At 45.4% G+C, this 17,642-nt stretch overlaps 1 protein-coding gene across 3 annotated transcripts; it reads left to right on the forward strand.

Annotated features, from left to right (window-relative positions):
• The first annotated feature begins 32 nt into the window (after nt 1-32).
• ETHE1 (ETHE1, persulfide dioxygenase) lies at nt 33-17,395 on the forward strand. 3 transcript variants are annotated; one of them, XM_027515612.1, is made up of 7 exons: nt 36-195; nt 656-800; nt 961-1,109; nt 14,622-14,751; nt 15,925-16,014; nt 16,852-16,968; nt 17,178-17,395. In XM_027515612.1, the coding sequence occupies exons 1-7, from the start codon at nt 115-117 to the stop codon at nt 17,228-17,230; spliced, it is 765 nt and encodes a 254-aa protein (XP_027371413.1). In that variant the 5' UTR covers nt 36-114; the 3' UTR covers nt 17,231-17,395. The 3 variants fall into 3 exon arrangements, with proteins under 3 accessions (XP_027371414.1, XP_027371413.1, XP_027371415.1); XM_027515613.1 differs by lacking the exon at nt 15,925-16,014 and having other exon boundaries at nt 33-195; XM_027515614.1 differs by lacking the exon at nt 961-1,109 and having other exon boundaries at nt 53-195.
• The last annotated feature ends 247 nt before the right edge of the window (nt 17,396-17,642 follow it).

The following is a 17,642-nucleotide window of genomic DNA, read 5'->3' on the forward strand; positions in this document are numbered from 1 at the left end:
GGCTCCTTTAAGGCGGGCCCCGCCCCCGCCCTGCCCCTCCGAGGTCAGCCAGCGGAGCACCCGGCTTCCGCGGGCATTCGTCCTCGGCTCCGTCCCTACTCTGCCTCGGGCACGATGGCGGGGTCTGTACTGAAGATCGCTGGCCGGCGGCTCAGTCAACACACAGGGTCTGGAGCCCCCGTTCTCCTACGGCAGGTTCGCTGTGGCTGGACCCGGGAGCGAAGATTACTGGGTCCTGAGCGGGTGCAAGGGCGGAACTCCTGGGTCCTTTAAATCCGGAGAGATACCTTGGCCCCGATCCTGGATCTTTGAGGAAGGGGTGTGGGGCTAGACTCGCGTCCTTTAAAGGTGGTGGTGGTGGTGGTGGTGGGGGGGGGGTGGTTCTGGAATCCTCCGGACTTGGGGCCGGAATCCTGCTTCTATTTCAGAATGGGTGATGGGGACCCAAATTTGGGGACGGATGGATGTTGGGATTCTTTGGTTTAGACAAAGTAATGTGCAGGGGTCCCAGACTCCTGACTCCTGGAGTAAAACGGGTCTGGAGTTTCTGGGCCGGGATCTTAGGAAGACAATCGAGTTGAGGCCTGGACTCCTGGGTCTGCAATGAGTGGAAGTCCGATTCTGTGCTCTCAGCTGTACCCGCCCCGCTTCCCAGATGTTTGAGCCCAAGAGCTGCACCTATACTTATCTTCTGGGGGACCGAGAGTCCCGAGAGGCGGTTCTGATCGACCCGGTTCTGGAGACAGCGCAACGAGATGCCCAGTTGGTCAAGGAGCTGGGGCTGCGGCTGCTGTATGCGGGTCAGTGTGGAGCTCCTGGGGTCTGAGGGCGTGGGGCCGCAGCTTGGAGCGGGAAGCCGGAGACCCGGACTCCTGGGTCTCAGGGCGGGCGGGGGCTTGAGGCTGGGGATTCCGGGTCCTCTCTGTGCCCTCCCGGACCTGGCCCTCCTCTCTCTCCCAGTGAATACCCACTGCCATGCGGACCACATTACCGGCTCCGGGCTCCTCCGGTCCCTACTTCCCGGCTGCCAGTCTGTCATCTCCCGCCTTAGCGGGGCCCAGGCTGACTGGCACATTGAGGATGGAGACTCCATCCAGTTCGGGCGCTTCGTGAGTTGGATGCTGGGTCTAAGAGGGTGGTGGCCTGGACTTCTTGGGCTAAAGGGAAGTGGGGATGGAGGCCTGGGCTTCTGAGACCTGCCGTAGGAGGGGCGGCCAGGCCTGAGTTCCTGGTCTGTCTCTGGGAGGAGGGCACCATAAACCCAGGTGGAAAAGTGGGCCAGGAGTCTCTGGCAGGTGTGTCTTTGACCGAACCCCTTAAGTCAACAACACTTAAAGAGTTTTCTGTAACCTTGTGGCAACTCCTTTGGCCTTGGAGTCTCATAATATTTGACTGGGAGCTGGAATTCCAAGGTCACCGTTGAGGGAGAGACCCAGCCCTGGCTTCCTAAAATCTTTGACGGAAGAAGGTGCATCCAGTAGCCCCAGGGCAAGGACTAACTAGGGTGAGGCAAGAGAGGTGCCTCGGGCGCAACACTTAAGGAGGCGCTCATTCTCACGTCTGTGAAATGACAGGGCTGGCACCTTCGAGTGGGTGCCTCCTTAAATGTTGCGCCCCTTTAGGAGCCTGCTTGCCTCACCCTAACTCCAGCCTCGCTATTGCCTCACACAGCAATGGTCTGAAGATTCCTACCTCCTTTTTTTGCAACCAGCACTATCAGCAGGGTTCCAGCCAGAATCTTAACCCAGGGCAATATGATGGGTGAGGAGGGTGCTAGGGGGAGTTGTCCTCAGGGGGAAGGGGAAACAGCTGGCAGAACTCTTTTCTGATCAGAGTTGCTAAAGTCTGAAGAGAGTTTGGCTGGCTTTGTAAACAGAATGTTAGATGACAGGGTGAGGACTTTGCCTCCTGGTTTTGCTAAACGAGGTCAGTTCATCTGAGTTAGGATTTTGCGGAAATGAGGTCTGTGTGTGGGATCGGAAGGTTTATTATTACTTTTTAAATTTAATTTTTATTTTATATTGGCATTTAGTTGATTTACAATATTGTGTTAATTTCAGATGTACAGCAAAGTGATTCAGTTACCCATTCTTTTTCAGATTCTTTTCCCATATCGAGTTATGACAAAATATTGAGTAGGATTCCCTGTGCTATACAGTAGGTCTTTGTTGGTTACCTATTTTCTGTATAGTAGTGTGTATATGTTAATCTCAGACTCCTAATTTGGGATCAGAGGGTTTAGCTCCACTGGTTACAGCCTCTTTATTTCAAGTCTTTTCCTGGAAGAAAGTAAAAAGAAAATGCATTGGACATTTATATACACTGTGTTTAATAGTCAGGTTCTAACAAGCATTAGAGGTGTTAGAAACAGTTGGAGTTATGTGTCAAGGTGAGCCCTTTGTTATGTTGGGTGAGTGATGTTTTCAGTTAATCAGTGTGGAAGGCTCTAGCTATGGAAGATTGTTTAAGTGCTTTTCTTTTTTTTGTTGTGTGGAGCAGCTTGCAGGATCTTAGTTCCCTGATCAGGGATTAAACCGGGGCCACAGCACTGGGCTTGCCTTGTGGCTCAGCTGGTAAAGAATCCACCAGCAATGCGGGAGACCTGGGTTTGATCCCTGGGTTGGGAAGATCCCCTGGAGAAGGGAAAGGCTACCCACTCCAGTATTCTGACCTGGAGAATTCCATGGACTGTATGGACCCATGGGATCACAAAGAATCGAACACGACTGAGTCACTTTCACTTTTCACAGCAGTGGAAGCATGGAGTTCAGACCACTGGGCCACCAGGGAACTCTCAGTGCTTGGTTTTTTTAAACAGCTTTATTGATATAGCTCACATACCATCCAGTTCACCCATTTGAAATACATATTCAGTGACTTAGTATATTTGGAGTTGCACACCCTTCACCACAGTTCATTTTAGAATATTTTCATCACTCCAGAAAGAAGATTCTGCACCCCTTAGCTGTCACCCCAGTGTATCCTTCTTTTGCTCCCATGGCTGTAGGCAACCACTAATCTGCTTTCAGTCTCTACAGATTTGCTTATTCTGGATATTTCATAGAAATGCTATCATATAATATGTGGTCTTTGTGACTGTAACACTTACCACAATTTGTCAAGATTCATCCATGTTGTAACATGTATCCAGTGTTTTGTTTCTTTTTATTACTGAATAATATTCCATTGAATGGATATATCACATTTTATTTATTCATCAGTTGATGGGCAGTTAAATTGTTTCCACTTTAAGGGTATTGTGAATAATGCTGCTATGAATATTCATGAATAAGTTTTGTGGGGGTGTATGTTTTCATCTCTCTTGGGTGTATACATGGGATGGAATTACTGGATCATATGCTAACTTTGTTTAACAGTTTGAGAAACTGTTATCAGAAACTGTTACCCAGGGCTTCCCTGGTGGTCCACTGGCTAAAACTCTGCATTACCAGTGCAGAGGGCACAGGTTCGATCCCTAGTCAGGGACCTAAATCCCACATGCCATACCTAAGAGTTCACATGCCTCAACCAAGATCCAGTGCAGCCAAATAAATAAATTAAAAAAAAAAAAAAACAACTGTTACCCAAAGTGTCTACACAATTTTATTTTTTTCAAATTGATCTTTAAAAAAAAAATGTGTGTGTGTTAGTCGCTCAGTCATGTCCAACTCTTTGCGACCCCATGGACTGAGGAGCCGCTCCTCAGTCCATGGAATTCTTCAGGCAAGAATACTGGGGTGGGTTGCCATTCCCTTCTCCAGGGGATCTTCCCAACCCATGGACTGAACCTGGGTCTCCTGCGTTTCAGGCAGGTTCTTTGCCATCTGGGCCACCAGAGAAGCCCTTAAATAAACATTTTTTAAAATATGTATTTATTTGGCTGTGTTGGGTCTCAGTTGAGGCATGTGGGATCTTTCATCATGGCCACAGGCTTCTCTCTAAGTGTGGCGTGTGTGCTCTGGAGCTCACAGGCTCACTACTGGTGGCGCACGAGCGTAGCTGCCCGGAGGCATATGGGAACCTAGTTCCCTGACCAGGGATCAAACCCACATCCTGTGCATCAGCAGGCAGATTCTTAACCACTGGACCACCGGGGAAGTCCTGGCTGTACCATTTTATGTTCCCATCACCTGTGTGAAGGTTGCAGTTCCTCCACATCTTCGCCAACACTTTTTACTACCTGTCTTTATGATTATTCAGCATTTTTGTTTGTTTTTCATCTGAGTTCTTTATAAACCTTTGGAGATGGGCACTTTTCTTCCCCTCTCACTTCTCTCCCCTCCACTTTAAAAATTTTAATTGTAACATGCATATTATAATAACAAGGGCTCATATTATACACGTGCAGCCTGGTAATTTTTTACATATGTCTATACTGGAGTATCCACCGCGCAGATTCAAATCAAGCCCACTGGCCCAAAAGTCTTCCGTGTCCCCCTTCCTGGCCATTGACAGTCACACAAAGGGACTATTCTGACTTAAAAATCAGACTAGTTCTGTCTGTTCTGGACTTGATAAACAGGGATCCGTGTGTACTCTTTGTGTCTGCTTCCTTCACTCTACATATGCTTCTGTATAATTGTAGTTCTTTCCTTTCGTGTTGTACAGCAGTAGCTGGCACACTTTTCTGCCCAAGACCAGATAGTAAACCTTTTTGGTTTTGCAGGCCACGTGATCCCTGTTGTAACTACTTAATGCTCCTGCTGCTGTGAAAGCAGTCATAGACAGTGCAGACATGAATAAGCATGGCTGGGCTCCGCTAAAGCCTTATTTATGGCCCCTGAAAATTTGATTTCAATAATTTCTAAGTGTCATGAAACGCCATTCTTATTTTGATTTTTTTTTTCCAACCATGAAAAAGAAAAACCATTCTTAGTTCCCAGGGCTAAAAGCAAGTGGCAGGCCAAATGCCGTGCTTAGTTTGCCAGCCCCTGTGGTAGAGCATTTTATCATGTGAATTGCTGACAGTTTATATCTATTATCCTTTTGATGGTTGATTTCAGTCTTGGCCTATTATGTAGAACACTGCTTTGGAGATTCTTGAACATCACCCTCAATGGTAATGGCGGGCATTACCCTCAATTCCAGGGAGTGGACTTGCCGGATCTTAGAACTGACATATATTTAACGTTAGTAGAAACCACCAGCTTTTTGAACTGCCTGTAGATTTTATATTCACAGTGGGCCACATTTGGGTGGTTTCATTGTAGAGTGGACTTTCTGTTTTATTAAGCAGTAATTGAAACATAAACCTTCCAGCAGCTCCCATAAGGGGTGGCAGATTCCGAAAGTTAGTCTTTCCTGTTACACATGTTGATGTAGCTTCCCTGATAGCTCAGTTGGTAAAGAATCCACCTGCAATGCAGGAGACCCCCGTCTGATTCCTGGGTCAGGAAGATCTGCTGGAGAAGGGGTAGGCTACCCATTCCAGTATTCTTGGGCTTCCCTGGTGGCTCAGCTGATAAAGAATCCACCTGCAGTGTGGGAGACCTGGGTTCGATCCCTGAGTTGGGAAGATTCCCTGGAGAAGGGAAAGACTACCCACTCCAGGATTCTGGCCTGGAGAAGCCCATGGGGTTGCAAAGAGTCAGACACGACTGAGTGACTTTCATATATTGATGCAGAGAGGTTGCTGCTCAAGATACTAATCCCTGGGTCCCACTTAAGAGATTCTGATTTAATTGTTTGAGGCAGACACCAGAAATCAGTATATTTTAAAACCTCACAAGTGATTCTCATTTGGCCCACCTGAGGATTTCAGTGGTTCTTCCTATTTGGAATGAAATACTGTAGAACAGGTCTGTGTGCTGTGCTGTGCTTGGTCGCTCAGTCGTGTCCAACTCTTTGCGATTTCATGGACTGTAGCCTGCCAAGCTCCTCTGTCCATGGGATTCTCCAGGTAAGAATACTTCAGTGGGTTGCCATGCCCTCCTCCAGGGGAACTTCCCAACTCAGAAATCAAACCCAGGTCTCCCACATTGCAGGTGGATTCTTTACCTTCTGAGCCATCAGGGAAGCCCAAGAATACTGGAGTGGGGATTCTCCAGGGGATCTTCCCAACCCAGGAATCGAACTGGGGTCTCCTGCACTGCAGGTAGATTCTTTACCAGCTGAGCTACCAGGAAGCCCCAGAGCAAGTCTAACCCCCGCCACCAATATTTTTATGAAAAACTTGCAGCATACATAAAAGTTGAAAAAACATTTACAGCATATGCCTCTATCTATCTATCACTTAATCTTATTTTTTTAATCGAAGTATAGTTGGTTTACAGTATCTTGTTAGTTTCATGTGTACAACACAGCGTCCATCTTATTTTTTGATGCATTTTTAAGTACCAGGTCCCCTAAGCAGAACAAATAAATTTAATTTTTTTCGCAAAAGAAAGAAAGTTTAGCTGATGAAACTTTAGAGTATTTAGCTACAATGGAAAATGACGCTTTAGATCTTCAAGTTTAGCGGGTATAGAAACAGCAGTTAGTTATACCATAACCAAGTGCTTTTTAAATAATGGAGCAGAGAAATGAACTTGAGAACCAAGTGGGAAAAGGCTAGCGCTTACTTGCCACCAGGGGGCAGTGCGGGCCATGGGAACTGCCAGGCGAAGGAGCCTTGTGCTTGCGCGCATCTCCTGTTGAGTTTCGCTGATGGTTTTCTAAGGCACCACATCTGCAGGAAGGGCTTCCCAGGTGTGATCCTGCCTGACTTCCGAGGCTAGGTCATAACAGGCAGTTGGTGGCGCAATGGTAAAGAACCTGCCTGCTAGTGCAGGAGGCATAAGAGATGTGGATTCGATCCCTGGGTGGAGAAGATCCCCTGGAGAAGGGCATGGCAACCCACTCCAGTTTTCTTGCCTGGAGAATCCCATGGACAGAGGAGCCTGGCGGCTGCAGTCCATAGGATCACAAAGAGTCAGACATGACTGAAGCCGGCTTAGCAGGCACATTTCTGCAGGAAATAGGCGAAAGGGCAGCTGTGGAGGTGTATTACGCCCTTGATGCATCATGAACGGGAAGAATAAATTTTTGAAAAGAATGTGGGGTTAGGCGGGTCCCACAGAATCCCTGCAGAGGATTACTCAGGTTTCAGGAACAGGCGAGGCTGGGCTGGGTCACCACGTTAGCTGCCCCCACCCACAACTTTTTATTTTTAGTATTTTCAAAACTGTAGTAAATCAAAAGAATAGTACAGTTAATAGTCTCATATCTTTTCTCTGATGTTTACCGGTTGCTGACATTTTTACTACTTTGCTTTATTTCTCTCATGTGTATATATTAATACTTTTTTCCTCCTTTTGTAGTCAAAAGCTAAGTTGCAGACTTTTCCCCCCTAAAGACTTCTAAGATTGTTTTCCCATATCAGCGGTTCTCAAACTCAAACGTTTTGATCTGAGGATTCCTTAACCCTCTTAAAAGTTATAAAGGGCCTCCCTGGTGGCTCAGATGGTAAAAAATCTGCTCATTGTGGGAGGTGGGGGTTTGATCCCTAAGTTGGGAAGACCCCCTGGAGAAGGGAATGGCTACCCACTCCAGTATTCTTGCCTGGGAAATCTCATGGACAGAGGAGACTGGTGGGCTACAGTTCATGGGGTTTATGGAGGGCCCTAAAAAGCTCTTGTTTACCTGGATTCTGTCTGTTAATATTTACTGTATTGGTTATATGTCAATCATATCTCAGTTTTAAATAGAAAACATAAGTATTCTGATATGCAAAAAACATTTACTGTATCAGAAGTTGAAACTGAGACTTTTTTAAAAACACAAGCATACACAAGCACCCAGCTGTCAGAGTGATGACATCATCACAGGTTATGTAGCTTCTGGAAAACTCCACTGAATTCTCATGGGAGTGAAAAAGGACAAAAGGCCTCTTCACACCATTGTGAAAATAGTTTAATAGTGTTGATCTTGCAGACCCTGAGGTTTCACTCTACGACACCACCTTGAGAACCATTCTTTTTAAAAAGTCTCTGTCATATCTAATAACATAGACATGTTCTTAAATTCTTAAATAGTTCTGAAATCTAGCCCATGTTCAAATTTCCCCATTTTATCAGGAATCATTTTTATCAGTTCAGTTCAGTCGCTCAGTCATGTCCGACTCTTCGACCCCATGAACTGCAACACTCCAGGCCTCCCTGTCCATCACCAACTCCTGGAGTCCACCCAAACCCATGTCCATTGAGTCAGTGATGCCATCCAGCCATCTCATCGTCTGTCGTCCCCTTCTCCTCCTGCCCTCAGTCTTTCCTAGCATCAGGGTCTTTTCAAATCAGTCAGCACTTTGCATCAGGTGGCCAAAGTATTGGAGTTTTAGCTTCAACATCAGTCCTTCCAATGAACACCCAGGACTGATTTCCTTTAGGATGAACTGGTTGGATCTCCTAGCAGTCCAAGGGACTCTCAAGAGTCTTCTTCAACACCACAGTTCAAAAGCATAATTTTTATAGCTATTCTTTTATTAAATAGGACCCAATCAAAGTTCATACATGGCATTTGGCTGGTATGTGTATTTAGTCTCCTTTAGTCTAGAACTCAATGTACATGAGTTTGAGCAAACTCTATGAGATAGTGAAGGACAAAGAAGCCTGGTGTGCTGCAGCCCATATGATCTCAAAGAGTTCAGTGGGCTCAATGGTTGCAACTCCCAGGCTCTGAGCGACTCATAGGCTCGGTAGTTGTGGCACAAGGGCTCCATGGCATGTGGGATCTTCCTGGATGAGGAATCAAACTCATGTCTCCTGCATTGGCAGCAGGATTCTTCACCACTGAGCCACCACGGAAGCCCTTCTCTCAGTCCTTTTTAAAATTAGAAGCTACAAATATACATTTTTGAGAAATCCTCCAAATGATAAGGGTCAACAGCAAATTCAGACTTTTAATAACTACTGAGCAGTCCAGACGAAGCATTACTATGGCTGAACCTGGTTCTTGACCCTCCACTGTGTCTTCTCTGACAGATAAATCTCATTAAACCTTCCTAACCACGTAGTAGGGATTCCCTGATGGCTCAGGGGTAAAGAAACCGCCTGCAATGCAGGAGACGCAAGTTAGATCCCTGGGTTGGGAAGATCCCCTTAGAGAAGGAAATGGCCACCCACTGCAGTATTCTTGCCTGGGAAATCCCATGGACAGAGGAGCCTGGTGGGCTACAGTCCATGGGGTCGCAAAGAGACAGACACGACTTTGTGACTAAACAACAACATCCCTGTAGTTAGATCAGAAGTATTTTCCCATTTTACAGAGAAGGGAGTGCAGAGAGGAAAAGTGACTTCCCCAAAAATTATACTGAGAAAGTTGGCTGAGCCAGGATTTGAACCCAGGAGGTTTGGTGGTTCCACTAGATCAGTATTTTAGAATTTTAAAACATTATTATTATTTATAATACAGAAATTATTGTATGTCAGGCATTTTAATTTTTTGGCTGCGCCACTTGGCTTGTAGGATCTCAGTTACCTGCTGCTGCTGCTGCTAAGTCGCTTCAGTCGTGTCTGACTCTGTGCAACCCCATAGACAGCAGCCCATCAGGCTCTCCCGTCCCTGTGACCAGGGATCAAACCCTGGCCCTTGGCAGGGAGGATGTGGAGTCCTAACCACGGGACTGTCAGGGAACTTCCTGAGCATTTTTAAAATGCTTTACATACATGAAATAATTTAATCTTTATAATAGCCCTATGAAGTGGGGACAATTATCCCCATTTTACAAATGAGCAGAGAAGCCCAGACAGGTGAAATAGCTTGCCCAAGGTCACACAGCTAATAATAGCAGAGCCAAATTTACAGCCCATGTCATAGGGCTCCAGGGACTGCTCTTAACCACTAATCCATGTGCTTTCACTGAGAGAGAAATATTTTACATCTAGGGTCAGCACTGAAACCTCAGCTTCATGAAATACCACTTACCTTCCTGTGTACCAGGCACTCTGAGATTTCCCACTTTATCCTCTGCCTCTCCACTTCCCTCTTTATGTCTGCCCCACTTTTTTGTTTAGGCTCATGGTTATGTCTGTGAGATTCATCTGTATCGTCACGTGTAGTTCGTTCATTCGCATCCCGTGCCTCAGTTTCCTCATCTGTAGAGTGGGGACAGGAATGATGCTTACCGAGTAATGATGTGTGAGGTCTGAATGAATTCAGTCATGTCAAGGCCTTAGAAGAGAGCCTTGACAAAGGAAAAGGAGTCAATCAGGCTCGTAAAAAGTAGGCAGACCAGACTGATGGGAGAAGAGAGAATTGCAGGGGCAAAAAAAGTGTGGAGAAGCCTGGTGTTTTCTGGCAATGACTCTGGGATTCAAAGTAGCTGGGGAAAGGCGGATGTCATAGGACATGGGACTGGAAACGTGAGCAGGCACCAGAGCCGGGGCTGAAGAGCTGAAACTCTGTCCCAGGGCCACTGGGAGCCTGGGAAAGGTTTTTTTGTTTTTTAATTGTTGGATTGAAAAACAATTATTTATTTTTAATTGGAGGATAATTGCTTTAAAACATGGTATTCAGTTCTGCCATGTATCAACATGAATCAGCCATAGGAATATATGTGTCCCCTCCCTCTTGAACCCCCCTCCCCCAGGATGAGTTTTGAGCAGATAGGGACAAAATTGGATCTGAGTAGTAGAAAAGCTCCCTCAGGTCATGTAGGAGGTAGATTGGAGGCTGGTAGGCCAGGGAGGAGGCTGGTGGTTGGCCCAAGCAGGTGAGGCCTGGGATGGACAGGATTATGGGGGTTGATAGAGATGGTAAATTCTAGATATTCCAGAGAAGGGAAAGATAAATAGGGAGGCTGACCATTAGCAAAGCCACCTGTGACACAGACTTGGTCATTAAGGGCCTAGGAGATTTTGATCCCTGTGGCAAGCAGGATTGTGTTCAATTTATATTAAAATTTTGTTTAATTTATACACATCACATAATTAATATGCCATATACTGTTGACCCTTGAACAACTCAGGGAGTTAGGGCCACTGACCTTCCCCACATTCAAAAATCGGGATATATCTTAATACAGTTGGTCCTTCCATCTGTGTTTTCTCCACATCCATGGATTCGCTAAGCCAGATTGGGTAGTACTGTAGTTCTTACTACTGAAAAAAAATCCTCCTATATATGGACTTGCACAGTTCAAATCTGAGTTATTCAAGGGTCAACTGTACATGCTCTAAATGTTGTTTAGTTGCTCCGATTCTTTTGCAACCCTGTGGACCCAGCCAGGCTCCTCTGTCCATGGGGTTTCCCAGGCAAGAATACTGGAGTGGGTTGCCATTTCCTTCTCTAGGGAATCTTCCCGACCCAGGGACTGAACCCAGGGCTCCTGCATTGCAGGCGGATTCTCTGCGGCTGAGCCACCAGGGAAGCCCTTATATACTCTAATTACTGGTTGTTTACAACTGACGCCCTTCTGATTGGCCAATACCCATGTTATTTGTTGTTGTTGTTATTCAGTTGCCAAGTCATATCCAACTCTTTGTGGCCCCACGGATTGCAGGACGCCAGGCTTCCCTGCCTCTCACCATCTCCCCGAGTTTACCCAAGTCCATGTCCATTGAATCGGTGATACCATCCAGCTATCTCATCCTTTGTCACCCTCATCTCCTTCTGCCTTCAATCTTTCCCAGCATCAGGGTCTTTTCTAATGAGTCAGCTGTTTGCATCAGGTGGACAAAGTATTGAAACTTCAGCTTCAGCATCAGACCTTCCAAAGAGTATTCAGGGTTGGTTTCCTTTAAGATTGACTGGTTTGATCTCCTTGCTTTCCAAGGGACTCTCAAGAGTCTTCTCCAGCATCACAGTTCAAAAGCATCAATTCTTCTGTGCTCAGCCTTCTTTAGTGTTCAGCTCTCACATCTGTACATGACTAATGGAAACACCATAGCCTTGACCATATGGACCTTTTTCACCAAAGTAATGTCTTTGCTTTTTAACACACTGTCTAGGTTTGTCATAGCTTTGTTATAACCAAAGTTAAATATTTTGAACATTTCTCCTGAATATCATCCCCTTTTTTAGTTCAAAAATTTCCATGCTTTTTGTTTAAAAAATTCAGAGAGTATGGAAACATACAAAATTAAAAGTGAAATATCATTCCTCTACTACCAAAAGGCAATATTACTTTGAGGGGCCAGGGGATATGCTTTTTCCCACAAGATTTTGCAAGATTTGTGATTTCCTTTTGTACTTATATACCCTAGTTTGGCAGATAGTAACTGAAAAAAACATACAGTGGCTTGAACAAACAGTTTCACTTTTTCCTATAACAGGAAATTTGGAAGAAGGTAGTTATTCTCTGATTTGGTTCACCATCATTTGTGGGATTGATTATCTTGGCTTTTTTTCCTTCATGGTTGCAAGATAGCTGCTGCAACTCCAGCCATCACATCTTGTGTTCAGAGCCAGATGAAGTGGAAAGGGCAAGTGCCAGTCCCTTTTTATTAGGAAGGGAAAAGCTTTCCCAGAATTTCTCAGGATACTTGCTGAGATCTTACTGGCCAGAGAACTGTGCCAGAGGCCACTCAAGCTGTCAGGGAGACTGGGAAAGTGCTTCTGCTGGGCACACTGATGCCCCAAACCAAACTGGAGATCTGTGAGTGGGGAAGGTTAAAACAGATATCGGATGTGGATATAGAGTCTGCACATAGTGTCCTTTGATAATTAGCAGATGACTGCCCTGGACAAGGATGCTAACTGGTGGGAGGAGCCTCTATTAAGAGAGGAGGAGTCATATGTGAGTGGAAACTAATCTCATAGGTGATTGTTAAATCACTGGGGTAATAGTTTTTTTTCTGACAGTTGCTTCACTGAACTGAGCGTGGGGATTTAGATAATCAGGGCTCCCTGGGTGGTGTCTTTGTGCTCAGGTGTTGGTTGTGCTTAACAGCAAGGCCTTAGTAGTGGCTTTGAGAGGTCAGAAAATATGTGCCTTTGAGATGTTGCTAGACGCTGCCTGCTGCTGCTGCTGCTAAGTCACTTCAGTCGTGTCCGACTCTGTGTGACCCCATGGATGGCAGCCCACCAGGCTCCCCCGTCCCTGGGATTCTCCAGGCAAGAACACTGGAGTGGGTTGCCATTTCCTTCTCCAATGCATGAAAGTGAAAAGTGAAAGTGAAGTCGCTCAGTTGTGTCCGACTCCTCGAAACCCCGTGGACTGCAGCCTACCAGGCTCCTCCATCCATGGGATTTTCCAGGCAAGAGTACTAAAGTGGGGTGCTATCACCTTCTCCGAGACGCTGCTTAGCTGCCGTCTAAAATGGCTTTTCTGAGTTGTACTCACATTGAGAGGATGAAAGGGTTTGTCTCAAACACCCTGAGCAACTCTGACAGTTGCCAATCTGATAAATGAAAAATAAAGGTTTTAAAATTTATTTTAAACCTCTCTCTCCCTGCCCTTTTTTAAAGGGGATCAAACATCTTTTCAGATGTTTGTTCCCTCTTCCCTGAATTGCCTGTTCTTTTATGTAGCCAGTTTTCTTTGGGGATTCTTATTGATGTTTAGAAGCTGTTCAGATATTCTGGTTTTATAACACTTTCTTATACATGCTGCTAATATTGTCTCTGAGCTTTTTTGTTTTGTCGCTCTGATTTTCCTTTTCTATAATGAAGTTAAACTATGTGGTCCCTGTTTTTCCTTGTGGCCTCAGGATTTCCTACTGTGCTTAGAAAAACCTTTTCTACCTCAAGATTTTATGTATATACATATGTAATATATAATATATTATATATATGCATAATGTTATATAAACATTAATATAATATGTATCTATAAATATAGATCTATTCTTTTATATTTCCTTCTAGAATTTTGTTTTTTTTAAGTGTTTATTTAGTTTATCCTGAATTTTGTGTTTTATTTTTGATTACAAAATGGCATGTTCACTGTAAAACAAAAAGATAATATAGGAGGAGTCTAAAGAAAAAAATACTTGGAGTTAATTAATAAATTTTTAAAAATAGACATTAAGTTGCTTTGTAACCTGTTTTTGTGCACTTACTGGCTAGTAAACATTTTTTCATGCCATTAAATATTTGTGTATAGCATCATTAAATTTTATTTCAATGACATAATTTTAAATGACTGTTTAGTATTTCATATTTATTAGTGTGCTTACCTTTTTCTTACTGATATGTAAGATCCGTTAGTACATAAAGTATCCTGACTACTGTCTGGTATGTATGTGCTACAAAAATATTTTGCCAGCATGTTGATTTCCTTTAAATTTTGTTTATGATGTTGTTGCCATTCTGAAACCTCAAATTTATTAAAATTCAAACCACTGATCTTTCCCTTAATGATTTAAGCCTTTTAAGAGAATGTTCTTCTCTAACCAGAGATCATATATCGAGTTGGCTAAAAACTTCCTGAGTGAACTTCTTGGCCAGCCTCCTATTTCTTTGTATGTTTGTTGTTCTAGTTTTATGATTTTAATTCCTTGTTTTAAGTTTGTAATTCATTGGGGGTTTACTCTGGAGTGACGTTTGAGTCTAGGATCTAACTTACATTTTTTTTTTAATCAAAAAAAAGTACACATTATCTAAATGTGACCCTGGGATGAGGTGGGAGCATCTGAGGCCAGTTTTACCATGAGTGTAAAACCATAGGCTTATTGGTGACTCTTTGTACTTTCCTTCTCTGCCAGGCCTTGGAGACCCGGGCCAGCCCTGGCCACACCCCTGGCTGTGTCACCTTCGTCTTGAACGACCACAGCATGGCCTTCACTGGAGACGCCCTGCTTATCCGAGGGTGTGGGCGGACAGACTTCCAGCAAGGTCACAGGCCCTTTTCCCTGACCCAAGATTTTAGTATGGTTATGTGAATGCCAGGATTTTAAGTGTCCATTGTAAGAATGAATGAACAAATGTTAGATTTTTAGGGGATTAGCATTAGACTCAAGGAGTTTAGCTGCTAGGAGGTGGTTAGGTTCAGTGGTTTAATTGCTAGGGGGTGATGTTACATTGGGCTTCCCTGGTGGCTCAGCAGTAAAGAATCTTCCTGCCAATTCAGGAGACTCAGGAGATGCTGGTTTGATCCCTGGATCAGGAAGATCCCCTGGAGGAGGAAATTGCAATCCACTCCAGTATTCTTGCCTGAAAAATCCCATAGGCAGAGGAACTTGACAAGCTACAGTCCATGGGGTTTCAAAGAGTTGGACACCACTGAGTGACTGAGCGTGCACGCACGATGTTACATTTGGGGTATAGCTGCTGGGGCAGTTACATTAAGGAGTTTCACTATGGGAAGGATGTTTAGTTTCACAGTGTCAGGGTTCAGCTGCCCTTTGAGTATGTGTGTGAATGGGGGGGACACTAGATTGGGAGGATTCAGCCACCTTGCAGGGTGACGCTGGATGAGAGAAAAGAGACAGCCCTAGTGAGCTGGCTGTGGGTAGCCACGTCCCCAGGCTGCTTCTTGCTTCCTCTTTCCTTATCTTTCCATCTTGGTCTCTGTCTTTTTCTCTCTGAAGCTCCTAATCTTCCATTTATTCATCCCCAACACAGTCATGAGATCAAAGAAAAGATGGCAGAACATTCTGAGAGGTTTGCTCCTGTCCCAGTTTAGGACTCGGAGCTTCTTGCCAAAACTATGGCTCTATCCTCCTTTGCCTCATGTCTTCAATTTCTTACCTTCTAGTCCACTTTCCCTGCCCAGAATCCTTTCTTAGCACCCCCAGAGTGACGGGACTTGGTGCTTCAGGGTCCTATCCCAACCTTTTTTACAGTCGTGCTGAATTCTTACCATTCCCCAAGTCTTTGCGTGTGTTGTTCCACTTACCTAGAATTCCCTTCGCTCTCCTCTACACAAAGGGTTGGCTACTGACAGAAAATGAGGGAGAAGGTTTAGCTACAGTGATTTTTATCCTCCTGTCTTCTTCCTGAAGGGAAGCAGTTTGGGAGCTTCTCTCAACCTGTTGTTCCACTGACCTCTGACTTTTCCTTCCCCAGGCTGTGCTGAGACCTTGTACCATTCAGTTCATGAAAAGATCTTCACTCTTCCAGGAAACTGTCTGATCTACCCTGCTCATGATTACCACGGTGAGGGCTTCCTGGAGGAGGTGTGGGATTTACATAATTTAGCATTTGAGAGGGAGCACTGAACTGCTGTAATCCTCCTGTGGCTCTCGGACTACAATTCCCAGGAATTCCTCTGGCTAAAAAGATCAAGTGCTGAGGTATACTGAGGGTCAGTTCAGTTCAGTGGCTCAGTTGTGTCCGACTCTTTGCGACCCCATGAATCGCAGCACGCCAGGCCTCCCTGTCCATCACCAACTCCCGGAGTTCACTCAGACTCATGTCCATTGAGTCAGTGATGCCATCCAGCCATCTCATCCTCTGTCATCCCCTTCTCCTCCTGCCCCCAATCCCTCCCAGCATCAGAGTCTTTTCCAATGAGTCAACTCTTCGCATGGGGTGGCCAAAGTACTGGAGTTTTAGCTTTAGCATCATTCCTTCCAAAGAAATCCCAGGGCTGATCTCCTTCAGAATGGACTGGTTGGATCTCCTTGCAGTCCAAGGGACTCTCAAGAGTCTTCTCCAACACCACAGTTCAAAAGCATCAATTCTTCGGCGCTCAGCCTTCTTCACAGTCTAACTCTCACATCCATACATGACCACAGGAAAAACCATAGCTTTGACTAGACGAACCTTTGTTGGCAAAGCCTAGAATTCCGGAAGGCATAGGCTTTCCTGGGACTTTCTTATAGAACTTAAGGAACTGGGAAACTACATTTCCCATAGTGCCTATTGGTTAGTGGGAAAGCAATCTGTTAGTCCTGGGCCAGAAAGATACCCTGAGGCCTCCTGGGAAATGTAGTTCTGGAGGCCAGAGGCACTGGACAATTTGACATTCCTCCCCACTCCCTTGGCCATTAGGGCTCACAGTGTCCACTGTGGAGGAGGAGCGGACTCTGAACCCTCGGCTCACCCTCAGCTGTGAGGAGTTTGTCAAGGTCATGGACAAACTGAACCTGCCTAAACCTCAGCAGATAGGTGAGTGGCTGAGGATCTGGACTCCTGGATCTAAGGGAAGGAGCTGGGGGTCTGGACACCTGGGTGTGAGGGAGGAGGTGCTGAGGGTCTGGACTCTTAGTTTCTCAAAGAAGAAGAGCTATTAGGATGTCTGGGTCCCCAGTGGGGCAGAGGGGAAGCTGGATGGTCTGCTTGGGCCCTTTGTTTCACTATTGGCTTCTTTGTTTCAGACTTTGCTGTTCCAGCTAACATGCGCTGTGGGATCCAGACACCCCCTTCCTGACCGACCCTGACTCTCAGGCGCTCACAGCTCACATCCGTTAAGAATGCACTAGGTGGGGTGAGGGGAGCCGTGCCATCACTGGGGCCTCTCTCCTCTTCCCCTCCCTTACTAGCCTAGCCCCCTCAAGCTTCTTAAATAAACATCTTTTTTTTTCCCTCCTCTGAATCTGACTTCTGTTTTCTGGGGGAACCAGTGGGTTTCTGGGCTGAGGTATCTGCGGTTAGTTCTGGTCCCTGGAGAGGTCAGGGAGCAAGGCAGGATAAAGGTCCTGAGAGCCTGGAAGGAGGAGATTTTTGTAACTCATAAGAGAGAAGCAAACAGATACGTGGGGCAGGATTTCTCAGCTCCTTGGATTAGAACAGTCTTGAGTTTAAACCACTTGCCCCGTGAGACCCAGAATAAAGTATTTCAA

The sequence above is a fragment of the Bos indicus x Bos taurus genome, chromosome 18, assembly GCF_003369695.1.
Source record: "Bos indicus x Bos taurus breed Angus x Brahman F1 hybrid chromosome 18, Bos_hybrid_MaternalHap_v2.0, whole genome shotgun sequence".
Classification (NCBI taxonomy): domain Eukaryota; kingdom Metazoa; phylum Chordata; class Mammalia; order Artiodactyla; family Bovidae; genus Bos; species Bos indicus x Bos taurus.

Bases quoted from the DNA above. Each gene is read 5' to 3' on its own strand.
- ETHE1 (XM_027515612.1), top strand. From the start codon at position 115: ATGGCGGGGTCTGTACTGAAGATCGCTGGCCGGCGGCTCAGTCAACAC. The intron at 801-960 runs GTCAGTGTGGAG...TCTCTCTCCCAG, and splicing joins GCTGCGGCTGCTGTATGCGG to TGAATACCCACTGCCATGCG. The intron at 14,752-15,924 runs GTCACAGGCCCT...TTCCTTCCCCAG, and splicing joins GCGGACAGACTTCCAGCAAG to GCTGTGCTGAGACCTTGTAC.